Source organism: Mustelus asterias, unplaced genomic scaffold, assembly GCF_964213995.1.
Source record: "Mustelus asterias unplaced genomic scaffold, sMusAst1.hap1.1 HAP1_SCAFFOLD_382, whole genome shotgun sequence".
Lineage (NCBI taxonomy): Eukaryota > Metazoa > Chordata > Chondrichthyes > Carcharhiniformes > Triakidae > Mustelus > Mustelus asterias.
In genome coordinates this window covers 181,062-203,032 of record NW_027590338.1, presented here as the reverse complement: position 1 = coordinate 203,032, position 21,971 = coordinate 181,062, and the positions used below count along the sequence as shown (strand labels likewise).

At 46.1% G+C, this 21,971-nt stretch overlaps 1 protein-coding gene across 1 annotated transcript; it reads left to right on the top strand.

The window, feature by feature from the left end:
- The first annotated feature begins 1,523 nt into the window (after positions 1-1,523).
- On the top strand, positions 1,524-7,284 carry LOC144486520 (uncharacterized). Its single transcript, XM_078204564.1, has 2 exons — positions 1,524-1,577; positions 5,496-7,284. Exon 2 carries the CDS (start codon positions 5,847-5,849, stop codon positions 6,603-6,605), a length of 759 nt encoding a protein of 252 aa, XP_078060690.1. The 5' UTR covers positions 1,524-1,577; positions 5,496-5,846; the 3' UTR covers positions 6,606-7,284.
- Positions 7,285-21,971: the final 14,687 nt, after the last annotated feature.

The following is a 21,971-nucleotide window of genomic DNA, read 5'->3' as shown; positions in this document are numbered from 1 at the left end:
CTGTAAAATAACTACAATAGTGGAAGATCACCTTGTGGAAACAACAGCACCTTGCTGAAGTCCGCGCGAAACCAGGAGAACTTAGTCTGTACACAGGAATCAGTCTTTTTCCCTTCCCTAGACAAGAGTGGGAAGGTTTTTGGCTGATGACTGTCAGGGGCAGGCAATCTGGAGGAGCAACCCAAAAATCAGAACCAGGATAGACAAATTATGATAAAGTTAGAATAGGGACACTGATCCCTGACCAAAATAGTCGGCTCCTCCACATCGCCTGGGAAAAATGATTAAAATAAAATACAAATGGGATTGAGCAAGGGGATTATTTGAACTTGATAATTGGGATGAGGCTAGGAAAGCCTCAAAGGGGGGATTGTAAGGGAAATTGTATTAGATATTGTATGAGTTTAGTATGGAATTCAGATTCATAGGTCTTAGTGAAGTGATAAAGCAGATTTAGGTCTTAGTGAAGTGATAAAGCAGATTTAGGTGAGTAGTGAGATGGGTATATAACCTAAAATAACTTCGTGTGACCTAATATAATCAAGTGTAGTCGATATGATCAAAGTGGAGAAACTAGAGAAGTAATATAGCAATCACTAATTAAGGAAAGCAGACAATAGTCACTTAAGAAAACAAGGAAGACTGCTCGGTGGTTCAACTTAATAGTGGACCATAAATCAGCAGGGGGGATGTCTTTTCTTCTAAACACATTCGCCTTAGCCTACAAAACCACGATTATTGTACAAACAGAAAAGTTCAGATAAGAGCAAGTTATAACCACCATGGTTTAAGAAACGAAGAGATATAACAGGGAACGACCAAATGTAAAGAAAACAGATAAAGGGTCAACTAAAAATAATGGTGGCCAAAGAAAGATAGGGCTGTAGGGTAAGATAACAACCAAGGACAGGCTGTAAAAGGGAGAGGAGGATCTTGAAATATGAGGCTGAAATGTACATAAAAGACTGTAAGCCCAAGGGCTCTTTGGAGTGTTCCGGACGTTCCCGACTTTATCTCTTGTGCTGAGAAATAAAGTCTATTGCTTGGAAGATCGCTGCTCAGACTCTCTGTTTTAATTGATGTGAATAAATTGTCGTCCTGGGGAACCACGACACTAACCACCATACCACCCATATAGATCCAGGAGAGAGTAGCCCGACCCAGCTGCACAACAGTGGAGAGGGATGGAGCAGGATAATGTGGGCGACCTTGTCAAAGGCTGCAAATCGGTCGAGGATGAGAAGGGAGAGTTTATCTTTGTCGCAGTCACATAGGATGACTGTGCGGACTTTGACAAGAGATGTTTCAGTAATGTGGCAAGGCAGAAACCTGATTGAAGAATTCAAATATGGAGTTCTGGGGAAGATGGCCTTGTCTTTTGGGACATGACAAAACATTGTGTGAATGAGGGGGCGGGGCTGGAGGACCAGTGAGAGCGGCTGGTCCTCCAACTAATAGGAGTGAATGAGGGGGCGGGGCTGAGGGTGGGTTGCATTGTGGGGATCTGGAGCATGCGCAGTGCCGATCACTGAGGATTGAGACGGTTGTGGAAATATTCAGTCCACGCGATAAAACGGGTAAATCAGGAATGAGCGATGGGGCCGGTGGGTGGGCGGGCTTGGAGGCTTCATAAAAATCCCGTGTAGGCCGCAAGTTCCCAATAGGAAGCTCGGATTCGATATTTGAACCGTTGACAACTGCTCGGGCTTTTCCCCCGATTCAGGCCCGGGTGAACGACCGCCATCTTCACAGTGTGCGGCTGAGCGCACGCGCAAACAGAGGGCGCTCCAGGTCCAGCCCCGCCCCTCATTCAGTCTGATTGGTCGGAGGACCAGCCACTCCAGCTCGGTCCTCCAGCCCAGCCCCTCTTCCTATTGGACCGGAGCCGCCGTCAATCAGTCCCCGGGCATTGTGAGCTGGAACGAACCCTTCAGAATCATTGTCAGCTCCCTGGTTTGCAGCTGCGGGGCTTCTCCCTCCCTCCCGGGAACAGGCCCAGGTTAACGGCCCCATCCTGGCTCAGCCACTGGAGGATGGTTCACATCAGAGGATGGGGGAGGGGGACAATAAGTTATACAATCCCGACAGTGCAGAAGGAGGCCATTCGGCCCAGTGAGTCTGCACCGACCACAACCCCATCCCTCACTGTTTGTATGTTCCCACAATTCTGGGAGACGCCAGCCTCACACAGCCTGACCTCAGTTCTGGCAAGACCCAGAGTTGCTGAGCAGAAACTGATAGCCAAGTTTCGCACACATGAGGACGGCCTCAACCGGGATCTTGGGTTCATGTCACACTATCTGTAACCCCCACGACTTGCCTGGGCTTGCAAAATCTCACAAATTGTCCTGTCTGGAGACAATACACATCTCTTTAACCTGTGCTTAACCCTCTCTCCACTCGCATTGTCTGTACCTTTAAGACTTGATTACCTGTAAAGACTCGCATTCCAATCATTATTCTGTAAATTGAGTTTGTGTCTTTTTATGCCCTGTTTGTAATCAGAACTCCCACTCACCTGACGAAGGGGCAGCGCTCCGAAAGCTAGTGGCGTTTGCTACCAAATAAACCTGTTCGACCTTAACCTGGTGTTGTGAGACTTCTTACTGTTTTTACACCAGTCCAACGCCAGTATCTCCACATCATGACATTTAAGGGGACAGTAAATTAATATAGGACAGATATAGGACACTGCGGGCGTGCGGTGGACTGAAAGGATTGAGTATGTGGACTTTAAGAAAGAGGTTGTGCTGGAATCTTTGAATGGCATCAAGATAGATAAGTCGCCGGGTCCGGATGGGATGTACCCCAGGTTACTGTGGGAGGCGAGCGAAGAGATTGCAGAGCCTCTGGCGATGATCTTTGCGTCGTCGATGGAGACGGGAGAGGTGCCGGAGGATTGCAGATGTGGTTCCTATTTTCAAGAAGGGGAATAGGGATAGCCCAGGAAATTACCGACCGGTGAGTCTAACCTCAGTCGTTGGTAAACTGATGGAGAAGATCCTGAGGGACAGGATATATGAGCATTTAGAGAGGTTTAGTATGCTCAAGAGTACTCAGCATGGCTTTGTCAAGGGCAGGTCGTGCCTTATGAGCCTGGTGGAGTTCTTCGAAAATGTGACTAAACACATTGACGAAGGGAAGGCGGTAGATGTGGTTTATATGTATTTTAGCAAGGCGTTCGATAAGGTCCCCTATGCAAGGCTTCCAGAAAAAGTAAGAGGGCATGGGCTCCAAGGGGCTTCTGCCCGGTGGATCCAGAACTGGCTTGCCCAAAGGAGGCAGAGAGTGGGTATAGATGGGTATTTTTCTCAAAGGAGGTCGGTCACCAGTGGTGTGTCCCAGGGAGCTGTTCTGGGATTCTTGCTGTTTGTCATTTTCATAAATGACCTGGATGAGGAAGCGGAGGGATGGGTTGGTAAGTTTGCCGATGACACGAAGGTTGGTGGGGTTGTGGATAGTCTGGAGGGATGTCAGAAGTTACAGAGGGACATTGATAGGATGCAAGACTGGGCGGACAAGTGGCAGATGGACTTCAATCCAGATAAATGCGTCGTGGTCCATTTTGGTAGGTCAAATGGGATGAAGGAGTACAATATAAAGGGAAAGACTCTTAGTACTGTAGAGGATCAGAAGGACCTTGGGGTCCGGGTCCATAGGACTCTAAAATCGGCCCCGCAGGTGGAGGAGGTGGTTAAGAAGGCATATGGTGTGCTGGCATTTATCAATCAAGGGTTTGAGTTTAGGAGTCTGGGGATAATGATGCAGCTATATAAGACCCTCGTCAGACCCCACTTGGAGTACTGTGCTCAGTTCTGGTTGCCTCACTATAGGAAGGATGTGGAAAAGATTGAAAGGGTGCAGAGGAGATTTACAAGGATGTTGCCTGGATTGAGTGGCATGCCTTATGAGGATAGGCTGAGGGAGCTCGGTCTTTTCTCCTTGGAGAGACGAAGGATGAGAGGAGACCTAATAGAGGTGTATAAGATGTTGAGAGGCATAGATCGGGTGGACTCTCAGAGGCTTTTTCCCAGGGTGGAAATGTCTGCTACGAGAGGACACAGGTTTAGGGTCTGGGGGGTAGGTACAGGGGAGATGTTAGGGGTAGGTTTTTCACACAGAGGGTGGTGGGCGAGTGAAATCGGCTGCCGTCAGTGGTTGTGGAGGCGAACTCAATAGGGTCTTTTAAGAGACTCCTGGATGAGTACATGGGTCCTAATAGGATGGAGGGTTGTTGGTCGGTCTAGAAGGTAGGAATGTGTTCGGCACAACTTGTGGGCCGAAGGGCCTGTTTGTGCTGTAGTTTTTCTATGTTTCTATATGTCTAGTGTATATGGTACCCAGATTAGATATTTATGTTGCTGTAATAAAATACATTTATTATTATTTCTTGCATTGTAATATAAGGCTGCAGCGATGTTATACATTTCCAGTCATAAAGTCATTACAGCACAGAAGGAATCCATTTGGTAACTCGAGTCCAGTCTGACTCTCTGTATAACATTCCAGTCCCATTCTCACTCTATATCCCATTCTCTTGAAAGTTTATTTCCTTCAAGTGCCCATCCACTTTCATTTTTAAATAGAATCCATAGATATGGATGGAGAGTTACAACTTTTTGGGAATGAAATAGGAAAGAATGTTCCATATAAACTGGAATTGTCTGCTCTGAATTTCTATCCTATACTGACTGTGATGACTTTTACAAACTCATTTCATCGGATTTTGAAGGAGGAATCACAGGCAAAAATCTCAATCGTCACGTCTGGACAGAGTCATATTCCTTGGGATCTGAATATCTTGTAATATGGAACTGTAGCTACGTTATATATTTCCAGACATCTCTTCCCTCAGAGGGTTGTGAGTCTTTTGGATTTCTCTTCCACAGGGACCAGTGGAGGCTGAGGATCATTGAATATATTCCAGTTAGACAGATTTTTGACTGACAAGGGTGTTGAGGGTTATGGGGAACAGACAAGAAGATGGAGCAAAAGCTAAGATGTGGGGGGATTTCTTCACTCAAGGATGTGGTAAAGCTTTGGAATCTCAACCCCTGAGGACAGTGAAGCCTCAGTCATCAACTATTTTCAAGAGAGAGATTGATTGGTTTCCAGATATTGAGGATATCAAGGGATATGGGTTTAGTGTGGGGAGAATGATGCTGAGGTAGATAAACGAATTATCTCATTGAATAATTTAAAAGGCTCGATGGACCAAATGGCCGACTGCAGCTCCTATTTGTTATGGTCTCTGTGTCCAGGACAGGAAGCAGTGAGCATGGATCTGTCAATCAGCCTCAATCAGCACCTTCAGGAGAATTGGGAGGGTGAATATTAGATACAGCAGAGAGAGAATGGAGGGAGAGTGTGTGGGATGGAGATTCACAGCTTTTTGGGACTGAAATAGGAAAGAATGTTCCATAGAAACTAGAATTGTCTGTTCTGAATTTCTATCCTGTACTGACACTGATGACTTTTATAAACTTGTTTTACAGGATATTGAAAGAGGAATCGCAGACCGAAATCTCAAACGTCACGTCTAGATCTGACAGAGTCATATTCCTTGGGAGCTGAATATCATTGGCCTTTGAATCTGGAACGAGAAATGATTGTCCGGTCTGTTGATTTGAAAAGATTTCAAATGTCAGTGTGACTGGAAAAGCACCAACACACTGCCACAGTCGAGTGAGAGTGTTCCAATGCACTGACTAAAGAGCTTTAACCAGTTACACAGCCTGAATAAATATCACACCATTCACAGCGGGGAGAGACTGTAATCTTGTTGTGAGTGAGGACGAGGCTTCAACTGATTGTCCACCCAAGAGAGTGGCAAGGACACCTGCACCATGGAGAAACCGTGGAAATGTGGGGACTGTGGGAAGAGATCCAGAGCCCCATCAGAGCTGGAAGCTCATCGGCGCAGCCACACTGGGGAGAGACCGTTCACGTGTTCTCAGTGTGGGGAGGGATTCACTCAGTCATCCAGCCTGCAGACACACCAGCGAGTTCACACTGGGGAGAGACCGTTCACGTGTTCTCAGTGTGGGGAGGGATTCAGTTATTTATCCAGCCTGCAGACACATCAGCGAGTTCACACTGGGGAGAGACCATTCACCTGCCCTCAATGTGGGAAGGGATTCGCTTGTTCATCCAACCTGCGGGCACACAAGTGGGTTCACACTGGGGAGAGGCCGTTCACCTGCTCTCAGTGTGGGAAGGGATTCACTCGGCTTTCCGACCTGCGGACACATGAGCACATTCATTCTGGGGAGAGGCCATTCACCTGCTCTCAGTGTGGGAAGGGGTTCACTCGGTCACATGACCTGCAGAAACACCAGCGAGTTCACACTGGGGAGAGGCCATTCACCTGCTCTCAGTGTGGGAAGGGATTCACTCAGTCATCCCACCTGCACAAACACCATCGTGTTCACACTGGGGAGAGGCCGTTCACCTGCCCTCAGTGTGGGAAGGGATTCTGTGATTCATCCAGTCTGCGGATACACCAGCGAGTTCACACTGGGGAGAGGCCGTTCACCTGCTCTGTGTGTGAGAAGAGATTCAGTCTTTCATCCCACCTGCGGAGACACCAGCGAGTTCACAAGTGATTCGAGGGGTTGGATTCTGCTGTTATTGTTTCTGCTCTCAATTACACCCAGGACTGCATTTTGTTCATTCTCACAGTTGGTCAATGGGGAGACTCGGAGGGTTTCTTTCTGCTGGACTGGCCGGTCTCACGCCTTTGCCTCCAGTGGGCTGATGCTCTTTGAGTCTTGTTGCGAATACCTGGTTTCAAATTTCACACGGATCACAGAGTGACAGGGTGTTAGGAAGTTAAGAGTCACTATTTCTGTTTGAAACCCCCTCAAATGCCTATCCAATTTCCTTTGTAATTGTTCATTGTCTCCACTTCCTCCACCCTCGTAGGCAGCGAGTTCCAGGTCATTACCATTTGCTGCATCAAAATTTTCTTCCTCACATCTCCCCCGCCTTGCATCTCTGACCCAAAACCATAAATCTGTGTCCCCCTCGTCCTTGTCCCACCAGCGAATGGGAACAGCTTTTCTTTGTCCACCTTATCTAAACCTGTCAGAATCTTGTCCACCTCTATCAAATCTTCCCTCAACCTCCTTTGCTCCAAGGGGAACAACCCCAGTCTGACATTGACAATAAAGAACAAACTAACAGAATGTGTTAATACCTGAAATCAAATGAGAATATTTAATTTCTGTTTTAAAGATATTATGAATATATTGTCCTGGACAATAAAGGAATTGGAATAACTCACCTTGGGGGGTGTGTGGTTGAATGGAATATATCAATCTTGTATCCACCTACAGTGAGTGAAAATCTGGAATGTGTAGCTGGAAATCCCTCCCTGTGGGCTTCCTTACACCTCAGGCATTGTAGCAGTTTAAGAAGGCAGTGTTGGGGTTGACCATGGCCGAGGCAGCTGCATACAGCCACATATTCTGTTATAATTGAAGGACAGTGAGAGTTTTAACAACACCAGGTTAAAGTCCAACAGGTTTATTTGGTAGCAAATGCCATTAGCTTTCAGAGCGCTGCTCCTTCATCAGTTGGAGTGGAAATCTGCTCCCAAACAGGGCACAGAGACACAAAATCAATTTACAGAATACTGATTAGAATGTGAATCTCTACAGCCAACCAGGTCTTAAAGATACAGACAATGTGAGTGGAGGGAGCATTAAGCACAGGTTAAAGAGATGTGTATTATCTCCAGACAGGACAACCAGTGAGATTCTGCAAGTCCAGGAGGCAAGCTGTGGGGGTTACTGATAGTGTGACATAAAGCCAATTTATCTTTCAAGGGGTGAGTGTCTCAGAGGTATGCAACTGGAAAACATTTTCCATTCACCTCCTGCGTTGCTGCAGTATATAGATATTGTTCTCACTCTGCCAGCAGGGCTGTGGGATTAATTATTCAGATCTTAAAGACAGCCCAACTGGGCAGGATGTGCCAAATGGTTTCCATCTGTGATGTATCGTTCCACAAAACAGAATATTCAGCATAGAACATAGAACAGTACAGCACAGAACAGGCCCTTCGGCCCACGATGTTGTGCCGAGCTTTATCTGAAACCAAGATCAAGCTATCCCACTCCCTATCATCCTGGTGTGCTCCATGTGCCTATCCAATAATCGCTTAAATGTTCCTAAAGTGTCTGACTCCACTATCACTGCAGGCAGTCCATTCCACACCCCAACCACTCTCTGCATAAAGAACCTACCTCTGATATCCTTCCTATATCTCCCACCTCGAACCCTATAGTTATGCCCCCTTGTAATAGCTCCATTCACCCGAGGAAATAGTCTTTGAACATTCACTCCATCTATCCCCTTCATCATTTTATAAACCTCTATTAAGTCTCCCCTCAGCCTCCTCCGCTCCGGAGAGAACAGCCCGAGCTCCCTCAACCTTTCCTCATAAGACCTACCCTCCAAACCAGGCAGCATCCTGGTAAATCTCCTCTGCACTCTTTCCAGCGCTTCCACATTCTTCTTATAGTGAGGTGACCAGAACTGCACACAATATTCCAAATGTGGTCTCACCAAGGTCCTGTACAGTTGCAGCATAACCCCACGGCTCTTAAACTCCAACCCCCTGTTAATAAAAGCTAACACACTATAGGCCTTCTTCACAGCTCTATCCACTTGAGTGGCAACCTTTAGAGATCTGTGGATATGGACCCCAAGATCTCTCTGTTCCTCCACAGTCTTCAGAACCCTACCTTTGACCCTGTAATCCACATTTAAATTAGTCCTACCAAAATGAATCACCTCACATTTATCAGGGTTAAACTCCATTTGCCATTTTTCAGCCCAGCTTTGCATCCTATCTATGTCTCTTTGCAGCCGACAACAGCCCTCCACCTCATCCACTACTCCACCAATCTTGGTGTCATCAGCAAATTTACTGATCCACCCTTCAGCCTCCTCCTCTAAGTCATGAATAAAAATCACAAAGAGCAGAGGACCAAGCACTGATCCCTGTGGCACTCCGCTAGCAACCTGCCTCCAATCCGAAAATTTTCCATCCACCACCACCCTCTGTCTTCGATTAGACAGCCAGTTACCTATCCAATCGGCCAACTTTCCCTCTTTCTCACACCTCCTCACTTTCATCATAAGCCGACTGTGGGGGATCTTATCAAACGCCTTACTAAAATCCATGTATATGACATCAACTGCTCGACCTTCATCAACACACTTAGTTACCTCCTCAAAAAATTCTATCAAATGTGTGAGGCACGACTTGCCCTTCACAAATCCGTGCTGACTATCCCGGATTAATCCGCATCTTTCTAAATGGTCTAAATAAAGGGTCTGAAGGCAGAGCTGGTTAAGCCACACAAAATAAGGGACATTTGATTGTTTGATCTTTGATTTGTTTTGAATTATTGTTATTGCGTATTGTTATGATCCTGGTTGGGACTGTTGACAGAGAAATTTGAACCCAGTGAGTAACAAAGAATTACGCCACAAAATTCTATGCATGTAAACAAAAACAAACTTTATTGGATATGAAAAACAAAAGAAAATTAAAAACCAATACGACAAACAGAACACTGTAGTTTAGAAAGACTTACATTATAAACTCAGTTCTACTTTTTAACTTCTACCCCCAAGATTTCCCTTCTAAACGATATCTTGAAGGTTCATTCAGTTCTGTTCCTGTGAACATATGGAAGGTACATCAAAGCTCCCCAGAATTCACTTTAATTCTCCTCAGTATTCCAGCTATTTTCCAAGATTTCATGGGGGTCTTTTCATTAACTTTTGACTGAACAACCCTCCAACTTTCCTTCAGGGCCTCAAAACTGTGGAACTCCTCAGTCCAAGCCTGAGCTTCACTGCCTTCTTGCTGAGGGATTTAAACATGAGAAACAGCCCTGGTCCCTCATGATCCTCGAGGCTTCTACTCCCACAGCTGGTTCACAGCTCCCGCTCCCACAGCTGGTTCACAGTTCCTGCTCCCACAGCTGGTTCACAGCTCCCGCTCCCACAGCTGGTTCACAGTGGGAGTGTCATTGGCCGAGTAATGCAGAAACCCAGCAAAGGATCCGGGGACAGGCAGCTGGTGGGATTTGAATTCAGTGAATCAATCTGGAATTATATTAAGTTAGTCTCAGTAACGGTGACCATGAAACTATCATCGATTGTTGTAAAAACCTGTCCGGTTCACCCTATTAATGCTCCCTATTAGGGAAGGAAATCTGCCATCCTTACCCGGTCTGGCCTACATGTGAATCCAGACCCACACAGCGATGTGGGTGAATCTTAACTGCCCCTCTGAAATGGCCGAGCAAGTCACTCCATTCAGGGGCAATTAGGAGATGAGCAACGTGTGCTGGGGCTTTGCCAGCAGTGTCCACATCCCAGGAAAGACTAAAGAATATTCCACGGAAAGTGATGGGTGATTTGAAATGAATTGAAAGTAGGTCAGGAGGTGCTCGTATCGTCCAGAGCTGCTTTTCAATGGATCCTCCTGTTTAAAATAAAAACACATCAGTGTGCCCCTTTCCCAGACACAGTTGACCTTGGAATATCACAATGCTGTTTTTAAACATTCCTGTGTTAAAGAATCAGTCATTTAGAATTGTGAAACAGACAGAAATTAAACGGTCCGTTTTTCCTGGGATCCTCCTGTGCCTGGCACCGGTGTCCTGAACAAGGTTATTAACATTCTCTGGGTTAAAGGTTCCTCCTGGTTCTTGCTGTCTGTTGTGTCCTTTGTCACAGTCGGTACCAGGGCATTTCTATTGAAAGGTTGTTAAGAAATTCCAGTGAATTCCAGCCCCTTGTGTAACGTTCCATTTGGTGTGTGTCAGATTCAGAGATGTCCACGTGTGTGTGAAAAGGGTTCTGGGTAAGGGTTTTAACCCTTCTTTCCCCGTTAGTAACAATGAGCCCTGTATTCAATTCTAAAGTATAAAGTCCTCATTCGATATCAATTCTACCTGTTATCTACATTTCACCAACCAGTCTATATTTTCATCACAGGACTGCAGTGGGAGCACCGTCAACATCTTACTGACTGGATTGATTTTATCGAGGAGGTGACGAAGGTGATCGATGAAGGTAGAGCAGTGGATGTTGTGAACATGGATTTTAGTAAGGCTTTCGACAAGGTCCCTCATGGTCGGCTCATCCAGAAGATTAAGATGCATGGGATTCACGGTGACTTGGCCGCTCGGATTCAGAATTGACTTGCCCATAGAAGTCAGAGAGTAGTGGTGGAGGGTGTTTTTCTGGCTGGAAGTCCATGACTAGTGGTGTTCTGCAGGGATCCGTACTGGGACCTGCGCTATTTGTGACATATATAAATGACTTGGATGAAAACGTGGATGGGTGGGTTAGTAAGCTGGCAGATGTCACAAAACTAGATGGAGTTGTAGATAATGTAGAAGGTTGTGAAAGGTTACAGTGGGATGTAGATCAGCTGCAGATAAGAGCGGAGAAATGGCAGATGGATTTTAATCCAGACAAGTGAGAGGTGCTGCACTTTGGAAGATCAAATATTAAGGATAAGTATACAGTTAATGTACAGAGGGATCTTGTGGTTCAAGTCCATAGCTTCCTGAAATTAGCCACACAAATGTTTAGTCGGTAAAGGCATATGGCATGCTTGCCTTTATTGAGTACAAGAGTCAGCGTGCCATGTTGCAGCTTTATAAAAGTTTGTTTGGGCCGCACTTAGAATATTGCGTTCAATTCTGGTCGCCACATTACAGAAAGGATGCAGAGGTTTTGATGAGGGTGCAGAAGAGGTTTCCCAGGATGCTGCCTGGATTGGAGGGTGTGAGCGACTGACAAACGAGGGTTGTTTTCTCGATAGTGGCGGAGGGTGAGGGGAGACCTGATAGCAGTCTATAAAATAAGAGACATGGAATCTTTTCCCCCAGAGTCGATATGTCTAATACCAGGGAGCATGCACTGAAGGTGAAACGGGGAAAGTTCAAAGGAGATGTGAGAGGTAAGTGTTTTTACACAGAGAGTGGTAGGTGTCTGGAACACGCTGCCAGGGATGGTGGTGGAGGCAGATACGATAGGGGCGTTTAAGGGGGTTTTAAATAAGCACATGAATATGCAAGGAATAGAGGAATATGGACCAAGGGCAGGCAGAAAGGAATAGTTTAATTTGGCATCATGTTCGACACAACATGGTGGGCTGAAGGGTCTGTTCCTGTGCTGTACTGTTCTACGTTCTATTTGTGATCTCCATTTAGAAAAAGGAAATAGAGGCACTGGAGAAGGGGCAAGAAAGATTCACAAGAATAATCCCAGAACTGTCATCACTTGTGAACTCACTGGTGATTCACCAAGTTTGCTGACTGAGTGAATCCCTTCCCAGTCAGAGCAGGTGACCAGCCTCTGCCTGGTGTGAACTCACTGGTGGGACATTAGTTCCCGAGAGCTTTTGAAGCCACGCCCACATTTAAAGGGTCTCTCCTGGGTGTGATGATGTTGTGTCTGGGCAGGCTGGATAACCGAGTAAATCCTTTCGCACACACTAAGCAGGTGAATTGTTTCTCCCCGGTGTGAACTCACTGGTGTTTCAGCAGTGTTGATGATATTCTAAACCTCCTTGAACAGTGAGAGCAGCTGAACGGCCTCTCCCCGGTGTGAATGTGCTCGGGGATCGTCAGTTCCTGAGGGCTTCTGAAGCCGGCCTCTCAGGCAGAGCATTTAAAGGGTCTCTCCTTGGAGTGAGTGGTTTTGTGTTTCTGCAGGCTGGATGACTGAGTGAATCCTTTCCCACACACAGAGCAGGTGAACGGTCTCTCCCCAGTGTGAACTCGCTGGTGGGACACCAGTTCTCCAGAGCTTTTGAATCCACTCCCACAGTTAGAACATTTAAAACGGTCTCTCTTTGGTGTGAGTGAGATTGTGCCTGCGCAGGTTCGATGAATGAGTGAATCCCTTCCCACACATAGAGCAGGTGAATGGTCTCTCCCCGGTGTGAACTCGCTGGTGTTTCCGCAGGTTGTATGATGTTCTAAACCTCTTTGAGCAGCGAGAGCAGCTGAACGGTCTCTCCTCAGTGTGAATGCGCTGGTGGATCATCAGTACCTGAGAGCTTTTGAATCCACTCCCACAGTCAGAGCATTTAAACGGTCTCTCATTGGTGTGAGTGACTCGGTGTCTCAGCAGGTGGGATGAATGAATGAACCCCTTCCCACACACAGAGCAGGTGAACGGTCTCTCCCCAGTGTAAACTCGCTGGTGTATCTGCAGGATGGCTAAAGTTCTAAATCTCTTTGAGCAGTGAGAGCAGCTGAATGGTCTGTCCTCGGTGTGAATGCGCTGGTGGGACATCAGATCTCCAGAGCTTTTAAAACCACTCCCACAGTCAGAGCATGTAAATGGTCTCTCATTGGTGTGAGTGAGATTGTGTGTCTGCAGGCTGGATAACTGACTGAGTCCCTTCCCACACACAGAGCAGGTGAACGGCCTCTCCCCAGTGTGACTGCGTTGATGAATTTCCAGCCGAGATGAGGATATGAATCTCTTCCCACAGTCCCCACATTTCCACGCTTTCTCCATGGTGCGAGTGTCCTTGTGACTCTCCAGGTTAAACAATCAGTTAAATCTGACACAGAACACAGGTACAGTCTCTCCCCTGTGAATGCTGCGATGTATTTTCAGGCTGTGTAACTGGTTAAAGCTCTTTCCACACTCAGTGCACTGGAACACTCTCACTCGGGTGTGTGTATCTCAGTGCATTTCTAGTCACAGCGATGTTTACAATCTTTTGAAGCCAAGAGGCCAAACAAACATTTCTCCTGCTAGGTTCAAAGGCCAATGATATTCAGGTCCCAAGAAATTGAGTCACTCTGTCAGATCTCGATGTGATGTTGGAGATTTCTGTCTGATTTCTCCTTGTCTAATATCCTGTAAGTCAATTTAGAAAAAAACATCGCAATTCAGAATATGATCGAAATTCAAATCTACATTTCTAGTTAATGGAGCGTTCATTAAAGACACAGTCATGGAGCATTAAACTTGCCGAGCAGGGCCTCCCGTATCAGCACACAGGCAGCTGCTTTGTGAGACTGCCAGCAGTACGGACAAGTCAGAGATCAGGGCGTCCTCAGAAGTGGGATTCATTGTGAAAGCTCAGGGACGGTTGATAAGATGCAGCAATTCTATGATTCTAATGAACGTTCTTTCCTCTCTCATTCCGCAAAAGCTGCGAATCTCCATCTCACACACTCTCCCTCCATTCTCACTCTGCTGTATCTAATATTCACCCTCCCAATTCTCCTGAAGGTGCTGATTGAGGCTGATTGACAGATCCATGCTCACTGCTTCCTGTCCAGCACAGAAATCATAACAAATAGGAGCTGCAGTCAGCATTCGGCCCATCGAGTCTGCTCAACCATTCATTGAGATTATTGGTTGATCTACCTCTGCATTATTTTCCCCACACTATCCCCCATATCCATCGATATCTTCAATATCTAGAAACCTATCTATCCCTCTCTTGAAAATTCTTGATGACTGAGGCTCTGTAGTCTTCTGGGGTAGAGAATCCAAAACATCACCACGTCCTTGAGTGAAGAAATCCTTCCTCATCTGAGCTTTCTCTCCATTTTGCAGCCTGTTCCCAATAATTATTGACTCCCTTGTCATTCAAAAACTGTCTAACTCATCCTTGAATATATTCAATCCCTCCACTGGTCCCTATGGAAGAGAAATCTAGATACTAACAATTCTCTGAGGGAAGAGATTGTTGGAAATATATAATATAGCTGCAGTCCAAAATTACACAGCCAGATATAATAAGTGTATTTTATTACAGAGCTATAAATAATATATTGAATCTGTACCATATAACAACAGGGGAGCTGATAACCTCGTGGTATTATCACCAGACTATTAATCCAGAAACTTAGCTAATGCTCTGGGGACCCAGGTTCGAATCCTGCCACGGCAGATGGTGGAATTTGAATTTAAAAACAAAATCTGGAATTAAGAATCTACTGATGACCATGAAACCATTGTCGATTGACCAGAAAAACCCATCTGGTTCATTAATGTGCTTTAGGGAAGGAAATCTGCTGTCCTTACCCAGTCTGGCCTACATGTGACTCCAGAGCCACAGCAATGTGGTTGACTCTCAAACAGCTTCTGAAATGGCCCAGCGAGCCACTCAGTTCAAGGGCAGTTAGGGATGGGCAATAAATGCTGGCCCAGCAACACCCATATCCCAAGGATGAATAAAAAAAACATCAGACACATCTCTGTCCTATATTAGTTTACTGTCCCCTTTAATATATTTCAGAAATTAGATGGGCACACGAAGGAAATAAAGTTGCAGGGGAAAGGGAATATAGAAAGGGAATGGGACTGATTGGATTGTTCGACAGAGAGTCGGCAGGGAATCGAGTTATTGAATGGACTCCTTCTGCGCTGTAATGACTCAATGAGTGGAAATATATAACATAGCTTCATTGCTACATTACAAGACAAGAAATAATAATAAATGTACTTTGTTACAGAACCATAAATAATATACCAAATCTATAATATAACAACACGAGGCATATCTCTGCCCTCTATTAATTTGTTGTTCTTTTAAATGTCAGCCATCTCCGAGGGAAACCAGCCCTTTAATTGTGAACATTAGGAAAGGGACCTTTGAGCCAGACAAATCAATGTGTCAAGCTGAGGGAGCAAAGGATGTCAATGTCTTTCAGAGAAAGAGACCCGGGCCAACCTTTCCAGAGTCTGCAGCCTCCCTGGATTCACTTCCTTTCCTTTCAGTTGCTGCAAGTCCCCAGTTTCCCCCAGAATGAGAAAAGAAATGGAAAGGGGGAAAAAAGAAAGTATTTTACTCACAGATGTTGGAGACAGAAGACGTTTGAGTCTGTCTGTACTCAATCTTCATTCAGAGACAGAGCAGCAGCAGCTTTGCTGGGCAGGAATGAGCAGCTGAACAAGCTCATTGTCCAACTTCCGCATTCAGACAATGGGGGAGCTCTGATTGGCTTGAGGACCAGAGAACGTCCGGTCCTCCAGCTTTCCATTGGCCAACACCTCAAGCAGCAGGTCAACAGGTTGGCTCCCCCCGCACATGCGCATCTTCCCCTCTCCATTGGACATGCGCAGTGCCGGGCCCAGGGTGCAGACATATGGGCATATATCTGTCTGGCAGCCTGCTTGGAGATTTTCAGCTGTGTCCAGGACAGGAAGCAGTGAGCATGGATCTGTCAATCAGCCTCAATCAGCACCTTCAGGAGAATTGGGAGGGTGAATATTAGATACAGCAGAGTGAGAATGGAGGGAGAGTGTGTGGGATGGAGATTCACAGCTTTTGGGGAATGAGAGAGGAAAGAATGTTCCATAGAAACTAGAATTGTCTGTTCTGAATTTCTATCCTGTACTGACACTGATGACTTGTGTCAACTTGTTTTACAGGATATTGAAAGAGAAATCACAGGCTGAAATCTCAAACGTCACGTCGAGACGTGACAGAGTCATATTCCTTGGGAGCTGAATATCATCGGCCATTGAATCGAGAAGGAGAAATTGTTGTCCAGTCTGTTGATTTGAAAACATTTCAAACATCAGTGTAACTGGAAAAGCATCAACACACTGCCACACTTGAGTAAGAGTGTTCCAGTGCACTGGCTAAAGAGCTTTAACCAATTACACAGCCTGAATAAATATCACATCATTCACAGCGGGGAGAGACTGCACTCGTGTTGTGTGTGTGGACGAGGCTTCAATTGATTGGCCACCCAAGAGAGAGGCAAGGACACCTGCACCATGGAGAAACCATGGAAATGTGTAGACTGTGGAAAGAGATACAGTGCCCCATCTCTGCTGGATGCTCATCGAAGCAGCCACACTGGGGAGAGGCCATTCATCTGCTCTCAGTGTGGGGAGGGATTCATTTGTTTTTCCCACCTGCAGTCACACCAGCGAGTTCACACTGGGGAGAGACCGTTCACCTGCTCTCAGTGTGGGAAGGGATTCACTGTGTCATCCACCTTGCAGAGACACCAGCGAACTCACACTGGAGAGAGGCCATTCACCTGCTCTCAGTGTGGGAAGAGATTCACTCGGTCATCTGACCTGCAGACACACCAGCGAGTTCACATTGGGGAGAGGCCGTTCACCTGCTCTCAGTGTGGGAAGGGATTCATTCAGGCATCCAGCCTGCAGATACACCAGCGAGTTCATTCTGGGGAGATGACATTCATGTGCTCTCAATGCGGGTATTCTGGGGTATATCCCTTTAGGCCCTGGGGACTTGTCTACTTTAATGTTTCTCAAGAATCCCAATACCTCCTCCTTTTTGATCTCAACATGACTCAAACTATCCACACACCCTTTCCCAGACTCATCATCCACCAAGTCCTTCTCTTTGATGAATACGGACGCAAAGTACTCATTTAATACATCGCCATTTCCTCTGGCTCCAGACATAGATTCCCTCCCCTGTCCTTGAGTGGACCAACCCTCTCCCTGTTGCTCTTTATATATGTATAAAAAGCCTTGGGATTTTCCTTAATCCTGCTGCCCAATGCTTTCTCGTGACCCCTTTTCGCCCTCAGACTTGGGTGAAAGGACTGAGGGGATGGTTGCTAAATTTGCTAATGGCATAAAGATAGGTAGGAAAGTTGTGAAGATGACATAAGGAGACGACAAAAATATATATTTTTATTCCTTTAATTTCTTTATTGTTTCTTCATTTTTCTTCCTCCCTCCCACTCTTTCCCCCTTCTTTATTCCCCTTCTCTGACCTTTTCTCCCCCTTTGCTAAATCTTACCTCGTCCCATTCATTACTCTCTCCCCTCCCCCGCCCCTCCCTCTCTCTTTTGGCCATTCACACCCTTTATTCTCTCTGTGGACAGCTATGAGCAGTCTTTTCCCCTGGTTTCTGTGGCTATGACTCATCTTTAATTCCCTCACCCGGCAGTATAAATATCTCCCACTTTCTCTGCCTTTTAGCTTTGACAAAGGGTCATCTGGACTCGAAACATCAGCTCTTTTCTCTCCTTACAGATGCTGCCAGACCTGCTGAGATTTTCCAGCATCTTCTGTTTTTGGTTACAAAAATATATAGATCGGTTAAAACAGGGGCAAAGATCCGCCAAATGTAATATAATGTGGCAAAAAGTCAAATCATCCATTTTGGCAGGAAGAATAAAAGAGAAGCTTATCATTTAAATGGTGTGAGATTGCAGAGCTGAGATTACAGAGGGATCTGGGTGTCCCAGTGCTTGAATCACAAAAGGCCGGTATACAGGTACAGCAGGGAATTGGGAAAGCTAATAGAATGTTGTTGTTTATTGCGAAGGGAATTGAATAAAAAAGTAGGGAGATTATACAGGATATTGGTGAAACCATCTGGAGTACTGTGTACAATATGGCTCTCATTTAGGAAAGATGTAAACACATTGGAAACAGCTCAGAGAAGGTTTACTGGACTAATACCTGAAATGGCTGGTTTGTCTAATGAGGATTGATTGGACAGGCTGGGCTTGTATCCACTGGAGTTTAGAAGAGTAAGAGGCGGCTCGATTAAAACAAATAACAGGAGAACTTCTTCCTCTCAGAGGGTCTGAATATCTGGAACTCTCTTCCTCAAAGGGCAGTGGACGCAGAGTCTCTGAATCTTTTGAAGGCAGAGCTGGACAGATTCTTAATAAGCAAGGGGCTGAAAGGTTATCGGGGGGTCGGCGGGAATGTGGAGTTGAGGTTACAATCAGATCAGCTGTGCACATATTGAATGGTGAAGTAGGCTCGAGGGACGTACCCCTGTTCTGAATATGCACATTCATCTGTTATCACATCCTGTACAATAGATTGGAGCATTTTCCCTCTGGCTGATGTCAGGCTGATGGGTCTGTGGTTCCCCGTTTTCTCTCTCCCTCCTTAAACAGTGGGGTTTCATTTACCACCTTCCAATCTGCAGCAACCATTCCACAATCTATAGAATTTGGAAAGATGACCACCAATGTATCCACTATCTCCACAGCCACCTCTTCCAACACTCTGGGATGTAGATCAGCAGTTTTTGGGGATTTATTCACTTCCAACCCCATTAATTTCTCCAGTGCTACTTTTTCACTAATACTAATCTCTTTCAGTTCCTCATGCTCACTACTCCCTCTGCATGCTTTGCGAGGCTTCCAAACATAATTGCGAACAAAATATCTTTAAACTTCCCAACACCCTTTCACTCTGTGATCCTTGAGAAATCCAAAGCCAGATATTCGCAACAAGGTTAAAAGATTATCAGCCCACTGGAGGCAAAGTGGTGAGACCGGCCAGTCCAGCAGAAAGAGAGCCTCCAATTCTCCCCAGTGACCAACTATGAGAATGAACAAAATGCAGTCCTGGATGTAATTGAGAGCAGAAACAATAACAGCAGAATCCAACCCCTGGAATCACATGTGAACTCGCTGGTGTCTCCGCAGGTTGGATAACTGAGTGAATCCTTTCCCACACTGAGAGCAGGTGAACGGTCTCTCCTTGGTGTGAACTCGCTGGTGTGTCTGAAGAGTGGATAACTGAGCAAATCCCTTCTCGCACTGAGGGCAGGTGAACGGCCTCTCCCCAGTGTGAAACCGTTGGTGTGTCTTCAGATGGGATAACTGAGTGAACCCATTCCCACACTGAGAGCAGATAAACGGCCTCTCCCTAGTGTGAACTCGCTGGTGTGTCCGCAGGCTGGATGACTGACTGAATCCCTTCCCACACTGAGAGCAGATGAATGGTCGCTCCTCATTGTGAACTCGCTGGTGTGTCTGCAGGGCGGATGACTGAGTGAATCTCTTCCCACAATGAAAGCAGATGAATGGCCTTTCCTCATTGTGAACTCGCTGGTGTGTCTGCAGAGTGGATAATCGACTGAATCCATTCCCACACTGAGAACAGGTGAACGGTCTCTCCCCAGTGTGGCTGCGTCGATGGGTTTCCAGGTGAGAAGGGTATCTAAATCCCTTCCCACAGTCCCCACATTTCCACCGTTTCTCCATGGTGCAGGTGTCCTTGTGACTCTCCAGGTCGGACAATCAGTTGAAACCTCATCCACACACAGAACACGGGTACAGTCTCTCCCCGCTGTGAATGCTGCGATGTTTTTTCAGGCTGTGCAACTGAAGTGTTTTCCACACAGTGCACTGGAACACTCTCACCCGGGTGTGTATGTCTCAGTGCTTTCCAGTCACACTGATGTTTAAAATCTCCTGAAGCAGACAGAGCAGAGAAACATTTCTCCTTCTAGATTCAAAGGCCGATGATATTCAGGTCCCGATGAATTGAGTGACTCTGTCAGATGTTGACGTGATGTTTGGTTTGAGATTTCTGTCTGTAAACCCTCACCTTCTGATAGCCTGTAAAAGGTGTTTACAAAAGTCATCAGTGTCAGTACAGGATAGAAATTCAGAGCAGACAATTCTAGTTTCTATGGAACATTCTTTCCTCTCTCTTTCCCCAAAAGCTGTAAATCTCCATCCCACACACTCTCCCTCCATTCTCACTCTGCTGTATCTAATATTCACCCTTTCAATTCTCCTGAAGGTGCTGATTGAGGCTGATTGACAGATCCATGCTCACTGCTTCCTGTCCTGGCCACAGCTGAAAATCTCCATGCAGGCTGCCAGACAGTCTATACAGAGTCATAGAGGTTTACAGCATGGAAACAGGCCCTTCGGCCCAATTTGTCCATGCCGCCTTTTTTTTAAACCCTTAAGCTCGTCCCAATTGCCCGCATTTGGCCCATATCCCTCGAAACCCATCTTACCCATGTAACTGTCTAAATGCTTTTTAAAAGTCAAAATCATACCCGCCTCTACTACTATCTCTGGCAGCTTGTTCCAGACACTCACCATTCTCTGTATGAAAAAATTGCCCTTCTCACCTTAAACCTATGCCCTCTAGTTTTAGACTCCCCTACTTTGGGAAAAGATATTGACTATCTACCTTGTCTGTGCCCCTCATTATTTTATAGACCTCTATAAGGTCACCCCTCAGCCTCCTACGCTCCAGACAAAAAAGTCCCAGTCTATCCAGCCTCTCCTTATAACTCAATCCATCAAGTCCCGGTAGCATCCTAATAAGTCTTTTCTGCACTCTTTCTAGTTTAATAATATCCTTTCTATAATAGGGTGACCAGAACTGCACACAGCATTCCAAGTGTTGCCTTACCAATGTCTTGTACAACTTCAACAAGACATCCCAACTCCTGTATTCAATGTTCTGACCAATGAAATCAAGCACGCTGAATGCCTTCTTCACCACTCACAAAGCCATGCTGACTGTCCCTAATCAGTCATTGCATCTTGAAATGCCTGTAGATCCTGTCTCTCAAAATACCTTCCAACAACTTACCCACCACAGATGTGAGGCTCACTGGCCTGTAGTTCCCAGGCTTTTCCCTGCAGCCCTTTTTAAACAAAGGCACAACATTTGCCACCCTCCAATCTTCAGGCACCTCACCTGTGACTATCGATGATACAAATATCTCTGCTATGACTGAACTAAAAATATATTTAATGGATCGGATGGCTCTAGTTGGGTTAACATAGAACATAGAAAGCCACAGCACAAACAGGCCCTTCGGCCCACAAGTTGCGCCGATCACATCTCCACCTCTAGGCCTATCTATAGCCCTCAATCCCATTAAATCCCATGTACTCATCCAGAAGTCTCTTAAAAGACCCCAACGAGTTTGCCTCCACCACCACCGACGTCAGCCGATTCCACTCACCCACCACCCTCTGAGTGAAAAACTTACCCCTGACATCTCCTCTGTACCTACCCCCCAGCACCTTAAACCTGTGTCCTCTCGTAGCAACCATTTCAGCCCTTGGAAATAGCCTCTGAGAGTCTACCCTATCCAGACCTCTCAACATCTTGTAAACCTCTATCAGGTCACCTCTCATCCTTCGTCTCTCCAGGGAGAAGAGACCAAGCTCCCTCAACCTATCCT